Source organism: Coregonus lavaretus, assembly GCF_964263955.1.
Source record: "Coregonus lavaretus genome assembly, chromosome: 12".
NCBI lineage: Eukaryota > Metazoa > Chordata > Actinopteri > Salmoniformes > Salmonidae > Coregonus > Coregonus lavaretus.
Genome location: NC_139999.1, coordinates 15,049,550 through 15,067,792, shown reverse-complemented (window position 1 = coordinate 15,067,792; position 18,243 = coordinate 15,049,550). Strand labels below are relative to the sequence as shown.

The 18,243-nt window shown below is 42.0% G+C and overlaps 1 protein-coding gene across 1 annotated transcript in view; it reads right to left on the bottom strand.

The window, feature by feature from the left end:
* Positions 1 to 537: 537 nt before the first annotated feature.
* LOC311137818 (nucleoside diphosphate kinase-like) overlaps positions 538 to 18,243 on the bottom strand; it is a gene marked incomplete at both ends in the record, with an annotated part of 37,229 nt that continues 19,523 nt past the window's right edge. Inside the window, 4 exons of the mRNA XM_084172416.1 lie at positions 538 to 658; positions 3,762 to 3,874; positions 6,654 to 6,755; positions 6,978 to 7,108. Of these exons, the coding sequence (XP_084028542.1) occupies positions 538 to 658; positions 3,762 to 3,874; positions 6,654 to 6,755; positions 6,978 to 7,108 (467 nt within the window). The remainder of the gene's footprint in view (positions 659 to 3,761; positions 3,875 to 6,653; positions 6,756 to 6,977; positions 7,109 to 18,243) is intronic.

Genomic DNA, 18,243 nt, shown 5'->3' with positions numbered 1-18,243 from the left:
CAAAGCGACTTACAGTCATGTGCGCATACATTTTTACGTATGGGTGGTCCCGGGGATCCAACCCACTACCCTGGCGTTACAAGCGCCATGCTCTACCAATTGAGCTACAGAGGACCACATATGAAGTGCTTTTATGTCTAAATGGTAAAACAGATAAGCATGAAAACACCCTCAAATAAACAAACATTATGTAATATAATGTCATATTGATAATTTTATCTCAAATCCAAAACTCGAGTATAGAGCCAAAATTAACATTTTCATTTCACTGTCCAAATACATATGGTGAGGAATGTAAACTATAGGAGTAGCTGAGGGGCTCAGGGGTATTGGAGCCACCCAAGATGGAGTGGGCTGAGTATCGCACGTGGGGCACATAAAGAGGTAGGTATGGTTATGGTGCCACTATTCCTGATGGTCGTTCTACCTCTTTCACGCTTTCAAGTTTAATTGTCACATGCACAGGATACAGCAGGTTCAAAACAGTATAATGAAATGCTTAACTCTTCCTTTCCATCTCTGCCTCCCATCTCTTTCTCATATCTGGTAGGTACTACTGTGGTCACAGCAGGCCCAATCCATCAGTTCCTTTTGATGAAACCACAGCTCGATCTCCCTCTGAGCCCCCTCTACTGAATCACTGGCATGGACCACATTTCTATAAAAAACACAAACCTACATTCATTAGTTCGTTGTTAATGGCTTGAAGTCCAGTTCAGTATTTTGTCATTGAAATGATGCTCCCAATTTCAAAACACTTTCTCAATGATCAATTTCAATGTTTATATACAGTTGAAGTCGGAAGTTTACATACACCATAGCCAAATACATTTAAACTCAGTTTTTCACAATTCCTGACATTTAATCCTAGTAAAAATGTCCTGTCTTAGGTCAGTTAGGATCACCACTTTATTTTAAGAATGTGAAATGTCAGAATAATTGTAGAGATAATTATTTATTTCAGCTTTTATTTATTTCATCACATTGCCAGTGGGTCAGAAGTTTACATACACTCAATTAGTATTTGGTAGCATTGCCTTTACATTTTTTAACTTGGGTCAAACGTGTCGGGTAGCCTCCCACAAGCTTCCCACAATAAGTTGGGTGAATTTTGGCCCATTTTTTAAATTTTTTTATTTCACCTTTATTTAACCAGGTAAACTAGTTGAGAACAAGTTCTCATTTACAACTGCGACCTGGCCAAGATAAAGCAAAGCAGTGCGATAAAAAACAACAACACAGAGTTACATATGGGGTAAAACAAAACAAAGTCAAAAATACAGAAACAGAAATACATATATATACAGTGTGTGCAAATTTAGCAAGTTATGGAGGTAAGGCAATAAAATAGGCTATAGTGCAAAATAATTACAATTTAGTATTAACACTGGAATGATGTGCAAGAGATGATGTGCAAATAGAGATACTGGGGTACAAATGAGCAAAATAAATAACAATATAGGGATGAGGTAGTTGGGCGGGCTAATTTCAGATGGGCTGTGTACAGGTGCAGTGATCGGTAAGGTGCTCTGACAACTGATGCTTAAAGTTAGTGAGGGCGATAAGTGTCTCCAGCTTCAGAGATTTTTGCAATTTGTTCCATTCATTGGCAGCAGAGAACTGGAAGGAATTGCGGCCAAAGGAGGTGTTGGCTTTGGGGATGACCAGTGAGATATACCCGCTGGAGCGCAGACTACGGGTGGGTGTTGCTATGGTGACCAATGAGCTAAGATAAGGCGGGGATTTGCCTAGCAGTGATTTATAGATGGCCTGGAGCCAGTGGGTTTGGCGACGAATATGTAGTGAGGACCAGCCAACAAGAGCGTACAGGTCACAGTGGTGGGTATTATATGGGGCTTTGGAGACAAAACGGATGGCACTGTGATAGACAACATCCAATTTGCTGAGTAGAGTGTTGGAGGCTATTTTGTAAATGACATCGCCGAAGTCAAGGATCGGTAGGATAGTCAGTTTTACGAGGGCATGTTTGGCAGCATGAGTGAAGGAGGCTTTGTTGCGAAATAGGAAACCGATTCTAGATTTAACTTTGGATTGGAGATTCTTAATGTGAGTCTGGAAGGAGAGTTTACAGTCTAACCAGACACCTAGATATTTGTAGTTGTCCACATACTCTAGGTCAGACCCGTCTAGAGTAGTGATTCTAGTCGGGTGGGCGGGTGCAAGCAGCGTTCGGTTGAAGAGCATGCATTTAGTTTTACTAGTGTTTAAGAGCAGTTGGAGGCTACTGAAGGAGTGTTGTATGGAATTGAAGCTCGTTTGGAGGTTTGTTAACACAGTGTCCAATGAAGGGCCAGATGTATACATTCCTCCTGACAGAGCTGGTTTAACTGAGTCAGGTTTGTAGGCCTCCCTGCTCGCACACGCTTTTTCAGTTCTGCCCACAAATATTCTATAGGATTGAGGTCAGGGCTTTGTGATGGCCACTTCAACACCTTGACTTTGTTGTCCTTAAGCCATTTCGTCCACAACTTTGGAAGTATGCTTGGGGTTGTTGTCCATTTGGAAGACCCATATGCGACCAAGCTTTAACTTCCTGACTGATGTCTTGAGATGTTGCTTCAATATATCCACATCATTTTCCTTCCTCATGATGCCATCTATTTTGTGAAGTGCACCAGTCCCTCCTGCAGCAAAGCACCCCCACAGCATGATGCTGCCACCCCCGTGCTTCACGGTTGGGATGGTGTTCTTCGGCTTGCAAGCGACCCCCTTTTTCCTCCAAACATAATAATGGTCATTATGGGCAAACAGTTATATTTTTGTTTAATCAGACCAGAGGACATTTCTCCAAACAGTACGATCTTTGTCCCCATGTGCAGTTGCAAACCGTAGTCTGGCTTTTTTAAGGCGGTTTTGGAGCAGTGGCTTCTTCCTTGCTGAGCGGCCTTTCAGGTTATGTCAATATAGGACTCGTTTTACTGTGGATATAGATACTTTTGTACCTGTTTCCTCCAGCATCTTCACAATGTCCTTTGCTGTTGTTCTGGGATTGATTTGCACTTTTCGCACCAAAGTACGTTAATCTCTAGGAGACAGAACGCTTCTCCTTCCTGAGCGGTATGACAGCTGTGTGGTCCCATGGTGTTTATACTTGCGTACTATTGTTTGTACAGATGAACGTGGTACCTTTAGGCGTTTGGAAATTGCTCCCAAGCATGAACCAGACTTGTGGAGGTCTACAATTTATTTTTTGAGGTCTTTTGATTTTCCCATGATGTCAAGCAAAGAGGCACTGAGTTTGAAGGTAGGCCTTGAAATACATCCACAAGTACACCTCCAACTGACTCAAATGATGTCAATTAGCCTATCAGATGCTTCTAAAGCCATGACATCATTTTCTGGAATTTTCCAAGCTGTTTAAAAGGCACAGTCAACTTAGTGTATGTACACTTCTGACCCACTGGAATTGTGATACAGTGAATAATAAATGAAATAATCTGTCTGTTGGAAAAATTACTTGTGTCATGCACAATGTAGATGTTCTAACCGACTTGCCAAAACTATAGTTTGTTAAGAAGAAAATTGTGGAGTGGTTGAAAAACAAGTTTTAATGACTCCAACCTAAGTGTATGTAAACTTCCGACTTTAACTGTATGTATATATCCTTTCGTTTTTATGCCTCTCAAAATTAATTGTTGTCCAATTCAATTATCATTAAAATATTTGCTTAAAAGGGTATTGTGCCATTTATTATAATGTGAAAACATATTTTCATTTGAATCTTTGTTCAATAGGTTCACCTGCTGATGTGAATGCTGAAGTCCCCTCGAACGGTGCCTGCTTGGGCCTCGACTGGGTTGGTGTCTCCTATCATGATCCGGGATGTCCGGACCACATTATAACCCTCCCACACCTAGACAACAATAAATAATTAAACTCGCCATCAGGATTAGGGCAATCCTATTTCAAATCAGTCAATTCAGCAAGTTAATTGAAAGTCAATCAGTTTGGCACTAAATCTAAATTTCAACACAGCCATTGCCATTATCTAATCCCTACACAAGTGGTTTGGTGGTTTTGAATTTAACATAAGTAGAGGCAGTGTAGTCTGGGAATCTACACTGAATTGCTTTATTTCATTATTGTTTCACACTCTAGCCCCATTTATCCTGGGTGATAACATGCATCCTTTGTCCTGATCTTGTCCACTTTCTGATTGTGCTCACATATTGGCCATTGTATCTATACATGGTATTAATATGTCTCTTACATGTCCACTGTGTCCGCATTGACACCAGATATTTTGTCAAAATAATATTTATTTAAAGAGACATCTTTATGCCACCTGCCAATATAAAATATATATATAAAATATGTTCTAGATTTTAGATTCTTCAAAGTAGCCACCCTTTGCCTTGATGACAGCTTTGCACACTCTTGGCATTCTCTCAACCAGCTTCATGAGGTAGTCACCTGGAATGCATTTCAATTAACAGGTGTGCCTTCTTAAAAGTTCATTTCTGGAATTTGTGGAATTTCTTAACCTTCTTAATGCGTTTGAGCCAATCAGCTGTGTTGTGACAAGGTAGGGGTGGTATACAGAAGATAGCCCTATTTGGTAAAATTATGGCAAGAACAGCTCAAATAAGCAAAGAGAAACGACAGTCCATCATTACTTTAAGACATGAAGATCAGTCAATACGGAAAATGTCATGAACTTCAAGTGCAGTTGCAAAAACCATCAAGCGCTATGATGAAACTAGCTCTCATGAGGACCGCCACAGGAAAGGAAGACCCAGAGTTACCTCTGCTGCAGAGGATAAGTTCATTAGAGTTAACTGCACCTCAGATTGCAGCCCAAATAAATGCTTCACAGAGTTCAAGTAACAGACACATCTCAACATCAACTGTTCAGAGGAGACTGCATGAATCAGGCCTTCATGGTAGAATTGCTGCAAAGAAACCACTACTAAAAGGACACCAATAATAAGAAGAGATTTGCTTGGGCCAAGAAACACGAACAATGAACTTAGACCGGTGGAAATCTGTCCTTTGGTCTGATGAGTCCGAATTTGAGATTTTTGGTTCCAACCGCCGTGTCTTTGTGAGACACAGAGTCGGTAAGCTGATGATCTCTGCATGTCTGGTTCCCACCGTGAAGCATGGAGGAGGAGGTGTGATGGTGTGGGGGTGCTTTGCTGGTGACACTGTTAGTGATTTATTTAGAATTCAAGGCACACTTAACCAGCATAGCTACCAAAGCATTCTGCAGCGATACGCCATCCCATCTGGTTTGCGCTTAGTGGGACTATCATTTATTTTTCAACAGGACAATGACCCAACACACCTCCAGGCTTTGTAAGGGCTATTTTACCAAGAAGGAGAGTGATGGAGTGCAGCATCAGATGACCTGGCCTCCACAATCACCCGACCTCAACCCAATTGAGATGGTTTGGGATGAGTTGGACCGGAGAGTGAAGGAAAAGCAGCCAACAAGTGCTCAGCATATGTGGTAACTCCTTCAAGACTGTTGGAAAAGCATTCCTGGTGACTACCTCATGAAGCTGGTTGAGAGAATGCCAAGAGTGTACAAATCTGTCATCAAGACAAAGGGCGGCTACTTTGAAGAATCTAAAATCTAAAATATATTTTGATTTGTTTAACACTTTTCTGGTTACTACATGATTCCATATGTGTTATTTCATAGTTTTGATGTCTTTACTATTATTCTACAATGTAGAAGATTGTAAAAATAAAGAAAAACCCTTGAATGAGTAGGTGTGTCCAAACTTTTGACTTGTACTGTATATCACATACACCTGATAGGTGCAGTGAAATGTGTTGTTTTATAGGGTTAGCCATAGTAGTGCAGTGTACCTGGAGCAAATTAGAGTTAAGTGCCTTGCTCAAGGGCACATCTACATATTTTTCACCTTGACTGCTCGGGTATTCGAAACCAGCAACCTTTCAGATACTGGCCCAATGCTCTAACTGCTAGATTAGACTTGTAAGACACATGACTACATCCCTGACTACCTCCAGAGGTGGTCAGGAAGATCTGATCACAATGCTTCCTTTAATCACCTACACCTGTCTATAAATGTGGGCAGAATCAGAATGCCAGAAGATCAGGACAAAGGACGCATGTTAGCACCAGGTATAAATGGGGATTCTCATTTCGTCTGGCCATCTTTTCACTAAAAATGTTTTGAGGGTCATTACTCAAAACTAATTGAATAATGGTACCTTAGGTAGCCCAGAGGAGGTGGTTAAGTCTCGGGCTGAGTGGTGAAAAAGTTAACTGAACTGGCAAATGGAGGGCTGCTGGTCTCAGATCATGGCAACAATCTACTACCGTTGTGCCATTGAGCAAGGTACTTGAGCAAGGGCATTAACAGCTGATTGCACAAGTTATTTTATAGACCGTCCAGGTGTCCATCTATTAGAGGCCACCCAGACTGATCAGGGAAGTGAGAAAACAGCGTGGGCTGAATTCAATCCATATCACCGAAGTTCAGCGCTATAGCGTGCTTGTAATTTCCGATTGAGCCGTCATATGCAGCCTTTACCTTGAACACAGGAAAATTGCCTTTACATTTCAATCGCGCTATAGCGCTGAACTTTGGAGTTACGGATTGAATCAAGCAATTCAAGTTTGGATGATCAGGCTAGACAGAGGCAGGAGCCCTCACCATAACAACTATGGGACCAGAGGTCATGTAGTGCAGGAGACTGGGGTAAAACGGCTTCCTCCTTAACTCATGGTAATGCTGAGAGAGCTGCTCCTCTGGTGCCTGAAAGAAAGAAAGCAAAACATTGGGTTAGCCTTTATTTTACAGTCTGGTATTTACATAGACATTTATGAATAAACCCCATCCATGGCAAGTTCCAATTATCGTATCAGAGGACAAGTTGAAGCTACTATCATATTGCTTATTATCATACTACTTATACCTATCCAATCCTTTCGGATACCTAGAAGGAAGGAGCTTTGGGGTACATTTGGAATTTCTCACCTGTAGCATCTTCAGGCCCACCAGTTTGAAGCCTCTCTGCTCAAAGCGTTGCGTGATCTGCCCTACAAGGCGACGCTGGACCCCATCTGGTTTCACCGCAACTAGAGTACGTTCTCTCACACCAGGGATCCCTATACAGAGATAGAAGAATTACTTTCTCACACACGTGCTCTATTAAACTTTTAGCAATGCGCATGCCCCGCCCACATGTGGATTTGTCCATTTCAGCCATACATTTCCTGTGTTTGTGGGGTCCACTTAATTCTCACTGGATTGATTGCTTTCATTTTACTCTTGCGACTCTTACCTACTCTTGCTTGTGCCCTTTATTTTTCTGCGTTAATGTTACGACCGCAGAAACGTTTGCAGTGACCTATCAAACACACTCCGGTAATGGCTGAAATGGGCTCAATGGATTACAATGGTTTTCCGTTGCATCTATAGTATATATTGTTTTCTAGAGCCCACAACAATGACTTCCAACATTTTAGTATCTGCACCTTAAATGGAGCCCAAATTGACAGTGTGCCTTCTTATAAATACCTGGGCATTTGGATCGTTGATAAGTTGTCTTTTAAAACAAACATGGATGAGTTAACTAAGAAGCTGAAAATAAAACTAGCCTTCTTCTATAGAAATAGATTGTGCCTCTGGCTTAATAGTAGAAAGCAGATAACTCAGTCAACGTTCCTACCGGTCCTAGACTATGACAACATTATTTACATGAATGCAGCTCCCAGTTCTTTGAAGCCCATTGGAGGCTGTTTACCACTGCTCCCTCCACAATCGATTTTGCACTCATCACTGCATTCTCTCTCGGAAAGGAGGCTGGCCCTTACTGGTGTTGTATAGGTTGGAACATTGCATTCTGTTAATTTATAAAGCTCTTATGCAAAAAATCCCGCATTTTTGTATTTTAGCAATTATGCTCCGCCTTAAATTGAAGTATTTGCTAAATAAACTTTGGTCTCAATGGGACTTCCTGCTAAAATAAATAAATAACAAATAGAAACGCCAACTTGTGGTTGTGGATTTATCGCACCGTCTCGGGACTTCCAGTGAGGGAAAAAGGTATTTGATCCCCTGCTGATTTTGTACATTTGACCACTGACAAAGACATGATCAGTCTATAATTTTAATGGTAGGTTTATTTGAACAGTGAGAGACAGAATAACAACAACAAAATCCAGAAAAACGCATGTCAAAAATGTTATGAATTGATTTGCATTTTAATGAGGGAAATAAGTATTTGACCCCTCTGCAAAACATGACTTAGTACTTGGTGGCAAAACCCTTGTTGGCAATCACAGAGGTCAGACGTTTCTTGTAATTGGCCACCAGGTTTGCACACATATCAGGAGGGAATTTGTCCCACTCCTCTTTGCAGATCTTCTCCAAGTCATTAAGGTTTCGAGGCCGACGTTTGGCAACTCGAACCTTCAGCTCCCTCCACAGATTTTCTATGGGATTAAGGTCTGGAGACTGGCTAGGCCACTCCAGGACCTTAATGTGCATCTTCTTGAGCCACTCCTTTGTTGCCTTGGCCGTGTGTTTTGGGCCATTGTCATGCTGGAATACCCATCCACGACCCATTTTCAATGCCCTGGCTGAGGGAAGGAGGTTCTCACCCAAGATTTGACGGTACATGGCCCCGTCCATCGTCCCTTTGATGCGGTGAAGTTGTCCTGTCCCCTTAGCAGAAAAACACCCCCCAAGCATAATGTTTCCACCTCCATGTTTGACGGTGGGGATGGTGTTCTTGGGGTCATAGGCAGCATTCCTCCTCCTCCAAACACGGCGAGTTGAGTTGATGCCAAAGAGCTCGATTTTGGTCTCATCTGACCACAACACTTTCACCCAGTTCTCCTCTGAATCATTCAGATGTTCATTGGCAAACTTCAGACGGGCCTGTATATGTGCTTTCTTGAGCAGGGGGACCTTGCGGGCACTGCAGGATTTCAGTCCTTCACGGCGTAGTGTGTTACCAATTGTTTTGTTGGTGACTATGGTCCCAGCTGCCTTGAGATCATTGACAAGATCCTCCCGTGTAGTTCTGGGCTGATTCCTCACCATTCTCGTGATCATTGCAACTCCACGAGGTGAGATCTTGCATGGAGCCCCAGGCCGAGGGAGATTTACAGTTATTTTGTGTTTCTTCCATTTGCGAATAATCACACCAACTGTTGTCACCTTCTCACCAAGCTGCTTGGCGATAGTCTTGTAGCCCATTCCAGCCTTGTGTAGGTCTACAATCTTGTCCCTGACATCCTTGGAGAGCTCTTTGGTCTTGGCCATGGTGGAGAGTTTGGAATCTGATTGATTAAATGCTTCTGTGGACAGGTGTCTTTTATACAGGTAACAAGCTGAGATTAGGAGCACTCCCTTTAAGTGTGTGCTCCTAATCTCAGCTCGTTACCTGTATAAAAGACACCTGGGAGCACGAAATCTTTCTGATTGAGAGGGGGTCAAATACTTATTTCCCTCATTAAAATGCAAATCAATTTATAACATTTTTGACATGCGTTTTTCTGGATTTTTTTGTTGTTATTCTGTCTCTCACTGTTCAAATAAACAAAATGATAGACTGATCATGTCTTTGTCAGTGGGCAAACGTACAAAATCAGCAGGGGATCAAATACTTTTTTCCCTCACTGTATGTGCCTCATCACACATTCCAGAACATTTCCTCACTCTGGCATATACAGTGCATTTGGAAAGTATTCAGACCCCTTGACTTTTTCCACATTTTGCTACGTTACAGCCTTATTTTAAAATTGATTAAATTATTTATTTCCCTCATCAATCTACACACAATACCCCATAATACCGTTTTTGTTTTGTACAAAAAAAAAAAAAAAAAAAAAACGGAATATTACATTTACACAACTATTCAAGACCCTTTACTCAGTACTTTGTTGAAGCACCTTTGGCAGCGATTACAGCCTCGAGTCTTCTTGGGTATGACGCTACAAGCTTGCACACCTGTATTTGTGTCGTTTCTCCCATTTTTTTCTGCAGATTCTCTCAAGCTCTGGTCAGGTTGGATGGGGAGCGCTGCTGCACAGCTATTTTCAGGTCTCTCCAGAGATGTTCGATCGGGTTCAAGTCCGGGCTCTGGCTGGGCCACTCAAGGACATTCAGAGACTTGTCCCGCAGCCACTCCTGCGTTGTCTTGGCTGTGTGCTTAGGGTCATTGTCCTATTTGAAGGTGAACCTTCGCCCCAGTCTGAGGTCCTGAGCGCTCTGGAGCAGGTTTTCATCAAGGATCTTTCTGTACTTTGCTCCGTTCATCTTTCCCTCGATTCTGACTAGTCTCCCAGTCCCTGCCGCTGAAAAACATCCCCACAGCATGATGCTGCCACAACCATGCTTCACCGTAGGGATGGTGCCAGGTTTCCTTCAGACGTTACACTTGGAATTCAGGCCAAAGAGTTCAATCTTAGTTTCATCAGACCAGAGAATCTTGTTTCTCATGGTCTGAGTCTTTAGGTGCCTTCTGGCGAACTCCAAGCGGGCTTCCAAGTGGCTTCCGTCTGGCCACTCTACCATAAAAGGCCTGATTGGTGGAGTGCTGCAGAGATGATTGTCCTTCTGGAAAGTTCTCCCATCTCCACAGAGGAACTCTGGAGCTCTGTCAAGAGTGACCATCGGGTTCTAGGTCACCTCCCTGACCAAGGCCCTTCTCCCCCGATTGTTCAGTTTGGTCGGGTGGCCAGCTCTAGGAAGAGTCTTGGTGGTTCCAAACTTCTTCCATTTAAGAATGATGGAGGCCACTGTGTTCTTGGGGACCTTCAATGCTGCAGTCATTTTTTGGAACCCTTCCCCAGATCTGTGCCTCGACACAATCCTCTCTCGGCGCTCTACGGACAATCCTTCAACCTCATGGCTTGGTTTCTGCTCTGACATGCACAGTCAACTGTGGGACCTTATATAGACAGGTGTGTGCCTTTCCAAATCATGTCCAATCAATTGAATTTACCATAGGTGGACTCCAATCAAGTTGTAGAAACATTTCAAGGATGATCAATGGAAACAGGATGCACCGGTGCTCAATTTCGAGTCTCATAGCAAAGGGTCTGAATACTTATGTAAAGTCGGGTATTTGTATTTTCACTTTGTCATTATGGGGTATTGTGTGTAGATTGACGTGGAAAATGTTTAATTTAATCCACTTTGCACTGTACAGCATTTTGTAGTTCCTCTTGCAGGTGGGTTAAGCGTTAAGGTGCTCTGTGTTCTGGGTTGCCTTAGAGTGGTGGTAGTGGTGGTAAGGGCTATGTAGGTGGGGCAGCTCTTTGAGGCTGAAGAGTTCCCACCCCCACAATTTGCACACTTTTGCATATTTTTTTGTCATTTTGGCAGGCTTTGTGGTGGTGGTTTTCGCCACACCTCAGACATTTGACCCGGTTATTGCACTGGGTGGAAATATAGTTGAATTCTTGGCATTTGAAACACTGTTGAACTGTGGTGGGTGGATTTGCCTTTTCCGACTCTGTAGTGAAAGTAATGCATGAAGAAGCCTTCCTGTAGTAGTTTTATGGAGTCTTCTGGTTTGGAGAGGTGAATTCTGATGAATGTGGTTGGGAGGTGAGTTTGTCTGCTGATGATTCTGTTTTCCTTTGTTGTTTGCATATTCTGTTTCTCCAGCTCTGCATGGCCTTTTTCAACTGGGATGGAGGTGTGGAGCCCTGAGATGATGACCTGTTTGGAGGGTCCATCTTGGGGGTAACCATTTCTCCTTTGTTGTGCTAGGAGGCATGACAGCTGTGCCCCAGCGAAGGCGTCCACGGGCCAAAGAGCGAGAAGTCTGTTCAATTACGGAATGTCTCTGGTGAACACAAGGATCCCTCCTCTCTTTAGGTGGACCAATTTGGTTAATTCAATGGTCGGTTTACACCACATCATTTCCTGTGGTTGGTTGCAGAGACTTGGAGTTTGCTTTCTATTTTAGGCTTGGTTTTTGTTTTTTTTGGTTGTTCATGGCCTTTATCAGGATATTTTTTCTTTGTTCAGAGGCTATGTTTGGAGCTTGGGCTGTGGCATTTTGTTTTTGTTTTAATGTAATGTATAATATAGTAAATAAAAAAAGGTGGATCTCTCTGTGCATCTCTCTGTGCAGTGGCCAAATTAGTCCTTCAGTTTCTCCTTCGAAACGTGTTGTCCATGAAATGCGCTATTTGCGCTACTCAAAGAGACTATTGTTTGGTTAAGGTTTAAGTTTTTATAGGCGGTCTCGTGAAAAAAACGTGACCCCCTATGGAAATCAAATGCATGTCCAACTGATTAGTTCTGCGGCCGGCCCTGTGCTGGTGTGCTGTCTCCATGAACTCAGTGAACTCTCTCCGTGAACTCTCTCTGAGAACGCAGAGGGGGTAGGTTTCCTGCGGTGTAATGACCTAGATATGGATGCCTCTCATATCTTTCTGAGGTAGGCTAATATAAATTAGGAATTATATCCATATTACTATAGCCAGCAGGATAACCTTAACTCTGACTGCATTCTGTTGTCATGAATAAAACAAACATTTATAGGCCTACCTAGCCTTAGCTCTCGAGAACCCAAGGGGGTATACCCAGCCCTTGAGTTCTCAATTGAATGTAAGGACCACAGCTCGATCAAGTTTCAAGTTTTATTGTCACGTGCACTAGTACAGTGAAATGCCTTTTTGCTTGCTCTATCCCAACAATGCAGTAGTACTATAAAACATTTATTTTAAAAAGTCAAGTAGAACAAAAACAAGAAGAACATGAGAATGTATGTAAGCTATATACAGGGTCAGTTCCAATACCATATTTACAATGTGCAGGGATACTGGAGTTATAGAGGTAAATATGTTTAGGGGTAAGGTGACTGGGCATCAGGATATAATAAATAAATAAATAAATAAATAAATAAATAATATGCCATTTAGCAGACGCTTTTATCCAAAGCAACTTACAGTCATGCGTGCATAAATTTTTTGTGTATGGGTGGTCCCGGGGATCGAACCCACTACCTTGGCGTTACAAGCGCCGTGCTCTACCAGCTGAGCTACAGAAGACCACATATACACTACTTGACCAGAAGTATGTGGACACCTGCTTGTCGAAAATCTCATTCCAAAATCATGGACATTAATATGGAGTTGGTCCTCCCTTTGCTGCTATAACAGCCTCCAATCTTCTGGGAAGGCTTTCCACTAGATGTTGGAACATTGCTGCGGGGACTTGCTTCCATTCAGCCACAAGAGCATTAGTGAGGTCGGCACTGATGTCGGACGATTAGGCCTGGCTCGCAGTCAGCGTTCTAATTCATCCCAAAGGTGTTCGATGGGGTTGAGGTCAGGGTTCTGTGCAGGCCAGTCATGTTCTTCCACACCGATCTCGATAAACTACTTCTGTATGGACCTCACTTTATGCATGGGGACATTGTCATGCTGAAACAGGAAAGGGCCTTCCCCAAACTGTTGCCACAAAGTTGGAAGCATAGAATAATCTAGAATGTCATTGTAGGTTGTAGCGTTAAGGTTTTCCTTCACTGGAACTAAGGGGCCTAGCCCGAACCATGAAAAACAGCCACAGATCATTATTCCTCCTCCACCAAACTTTACAGTTGGCACTATGCGTTCTCCTGGCATCCGCCAAACCCAGATTCGTCTGTCGTACTGCCAGATGGTGAAGCGTGATTCATCACTCCAGAGAACGCGTTTTCACTGCTCCAAAGTCCAATGGCGGCGAGCTTTACACCACTCCAGCCGACACTTGGCATTGTGCATGGTGATCTTAGCCTTGTGTGCGGCTGCTCGGCCATGGAAACCCATTTCATGAAGCTCCCGACGAACAGCTTTTGTGCTGACGTTGCTTCCAGAGGTAGTTTGGAACTCGGTAGTGAGTGTTCCAACCGAGGACAGACGATTTTACACGCTACGCGCTTCAGCACTCGGCGGTTGCATTCTGTGAGCTTGTGTGGCCTATTTATTGAATATTTAAAACATACAATATACTTGCAGTGAAGATGCTCAACAATTACACCACATTAGTCATCTAACAGACTCCCATCTAGAGCGACACACAGAATCAACCAGGGTCAACGTCCTGCTCAAGGGCACGTCGACAGATCTCCCACAAGGTCAAAAACAGGGACCCGAACCAGTGATCCGAGACCCCCCCCCCCCCCCCCCCCCCCCAAGAAAAATTAAATAATTCCATTCCATTCCATCAATTTTAGATCAATGTTATGCATTTTCAGGCATTCCTGAACCTGAGACTAGAAACAGGCTACCTGAGGGCAATACCAAAATAAATGGTCTATTGATTCTGTTTCCTCACAACAAAATCTGCAGAGCTTCGATGATTGTATGCCCCAAATATTCAACATTTTGTTGGTGGCAAGAATTCTATATAATAATTTTAGCTGAAAAGCATGAAGTCTTGAATCTTGTGTCGTTTTATATATCAACTCATACACCCTGTACCATGGAATCGGTACTTCAAAAATCTCTTCCCAACTATTTTGCAATCTGTATGGCACAGCTGTCAACATCCTGGTCCTCAAATGAAACTGGTATACTTTCCTATTTATGCTATTTTTATTCCTCCGCCAGTTTTGATCCTTTATATTGGGCAGACAGACCAGTTCCCCACCTCCTCCCACTGCCACCTGCCTCCTCCATTTTTGGGGTAATGCTGTAATCAATTGGTTGTAATCTTGGATTAAGCAGACCTTCCCATACAATTCTGATAACTCCATGAACGACATCTCTACCATTCAAATTTATAATATCATTTAAAAACAAAATACCCTTTTTAAACATCTTTCCCATAAATACAGGTATTTTATCAACCAGCACATTTGAGTTCAGCCATAATATTTGTTCTATCTTTTCAGGGGGATGAAATTGAAATTGTAGCCAGCTCTGCAATGCTTGTTTGAAAAAGAGAGATACTTTGAAAAAAATATCATTTTCAATTAATCAAAAATGAGACATGGCAATCTGCACAAAGGCAAAAAGGCCATTTTTAAACATAGGATGAGCTTTTCTTAGTAATCTACTTGAGAACCATTTAGGGTTCAAGAAAAACTAATCAGGAGTAGGCAGCGCCATAAGTATATAGTCCTGTGTAGCTCAGTTGGAAGAGCATGGCGTTTGCAACGCCAGGGTTGTGGGTTCCTTTCCCACGGGGGACCAGTATAAAAAAATGTATGCACTCACTAACTGTAAGTCGCTCTGGATAAGAGCGTCTGCTAAATGACAAAAAAAAAAAAAAAGTAAGTGAGTAAACTGAGATATGACTAAGGACTTAAATCAGGGCAATTCTTCCGTAAATAGACAGGTATTTACCTCTCCATTGTTGCAGGATCTTGTCTATTTTTGAAATTCATTGTGGAGAGCTCATATCTTTTGTGATATGAATATCAAGTATGTCTACTTCACCGTCAGCCCATCGGTAAACTGCAGGGTAATGTATAGGTTGTATTTTTTAAAGATCCAATACGTAATATTGTACACATAATTAGGTTTTAGTCCAGAGAGTCCAGAAAAGTGATCTAGATCTTCAATGAGACATTGCAGGGATCTAGCTTGCAGACTTAATATACAACTTGAGTCATCGGCATACATGGACACCTTTGTTTTTAAGCCTTGGATTTCTAATCCTCTAATGTTGTTATTTGATCTGATTTTAATAGCTAGCATTTTGATGGCCATAACAAATATATATGGTGACAGCGGACACCCTTGTTTAACTCCTCTTGACAATTCAGTAGCCACTATTTACTATTTTACACCTGGGTTTGCTATACAACACTTTTACCCATTTTATAAGAGAATCACCGAAATTGAAAAAGTCCAGGCATTTATAAATAAAATCCTGTCTTACTTTATCAAAGGCCTGGCTTCTTAAATACCAGGCCTGGCTTCTTAGATGTTTCATGATGTTCTATTATTTCTAGTAGTTGTCGTATATTACAGTGAGGGAAAAAAGTTTTTGATCCCCTGCTGATTTTGTACGTTTGCCCACTGACAAAGAAATTATCAGTCTATAATTTTAATGGTAGGTTTATTTGAACAGTGAGAGACAGAATAACAACAACAAAATCCAGAAAAACGCATGTCAAAAATGTTATAAATTGATTTGCATTTTAATGAGGGAAATAAGTATTTGACCCCCTCTCAAGCAGAAAGATTTCTGGCTCCCAGGTGTCTTTTATACAGGTAACGAGCTACGATTAGGAGCACAATCTTAAAGGGAGTGCTCCTAATCTCAACTTGTTACCTGTATAAAAGACACCTGTCCACAGAAGCAATCAATCAATCAGATTCCAAACTCCACCATGGCCAAGACCAAAGAGCTCTCGAAGGATATCAGGGACAAGATTGTAGAGACCATCGCCAAGCAGCTTGGTGAGAAGGTGACAACAGTTGGTGCGATTATTCGCAAATGGGAGTATCTTGTCAATGATCTCAAGGCAGCTGGGACCATAGTCACCAAGAAAACAATTGGTAACACACTACGCCGTGAAGGACTGAAATCCTGCAGCGCCGCAAGATCCCCCTGCTCAAGAATGCACATATACATGCCCGTCTGAGGTTTGCCAGTGAACATCTGAATGATTCAGAGGAGAACTGGGTGAAAATGTTGTGGTCATTGGCAAACCTCAGACGGGCATGTATATGTGCATGAGATTGAGCTCTTTGGCATCAACTCAACTTGCCGTGTTTGGAGGAGGAGGAAGGCTGCCTATGACCCCAAGAACACCATCCCCACCGTCAAACATGGAGGTGGAAACATTATGCCTTGGGGGTGTTTTTCTGCTAAGGGGCCAGGACAACTTCACCGCATCAAAGGGACGATGGATGGGGCCATGTACTGTCAAATCTTGGGTGAGAACCTCCTTCCCTCAGCCAGGGCATTGAAAATGCGTCGTGGATGGGTATTCCAGCATGACAATGACCCAAAACACACGGCCAAGGCAACAAAGGAGTGGCTCAAGAAGAAGCACATTAAGGTCCTGGAGTGGCCTAGCCAGTCTCCAGACCTTAATCCCATAGAAAATCTGTGGAGGGAGCTGAAGGTTCGAGTTGCCAAACGTCAGTCTCGAAACCTTAATGACTTGGAGAAGATCTGCAAAGAGGAGTGGGACAAAATCCCTCCTGAGATGTGTGCAAACCTGGTGGCCAACTACAATAAACATCTGACCACTGTGATTGCCAACAAGGGTTTTGCCACCAAGTACTAAGTCATGTTTTGCAGAGGGGTCAAATACTTATTTCCCTCATTAAAATGCAAATCAATTCATAAATTTTTTTACATGTGTTTTTCTGGATTTTTTTGTTGTTATTCTGTCTCTCACTGTTCAAATAAACCTACCATTAAAATTATAGACTGATCATTTCTTTGTCAGTGGGCAAATGTACAAAATCAGCAGGGGATCAAATACTTTTTTCCCCTCACTGTATCTCCAATGTATCGTCCATGTAAAAAACCTGTCTGATCAGGATGAACAATACCAGGTAAAACCTTTTTAATTCTGAGTGCTATGCATGTCGCTAGTATTTTTGCATCACAACATTGAAGTGTAAGAGGCCTCCAGTTTTTAAGATAGACTGGATCATTATATTTGCCATCTGGGTCTTGTTTTAATAATAGTGAAATCAGACCTTCCTGCTGAGTACCTGTCACACTACAATTTCTATAGGAGTAGTTAAAACAATCTAACAATGGAGCTTTGAGTATATTAAAAAAGGCTTGATATACCTCTACCGGTATGCCATCAAGCCCTGGGGTTTTTCCACACTGAAAGGATTTATTAGCCTCAAAATGTTTTTCCTCTGCAATTTGGCTTTCGCACTGATCTTTCTGTACATTTGTTAATTTTCAATTATTTTATTATTTGTAAAGAATTCCTTACAGTAATTGTCATTCAGTTGGTGAGGATGAGATGGAAAAGAGAACATCTGCTTAAAATATTTAGCTTCCTCTTTTAAAATATAATTTGGAGAATCACAGATGACTCCGTCTTCAGTAATGAGTTTCTGTAAATTATTTTTATTAGTGTTCCTGTGTTGGAGATTCAGGAAGAATTTGGTGCATTTTTCTCCATATTCCATCCAGTTTGCTTTTTTTGTAATAGATTACATTAGATCGTTCTTGAATAAGTTCTTCCAGTTATTTTTGTTTTTCCTCTAACTTATTTTGTATCTCTGTAGTATCGTTTTTATTGCTATCTACCTGTACTATTAGTTCATGTATTCCCCTTGTTAGTCTTGTCTCTTTAGCCAGAAAC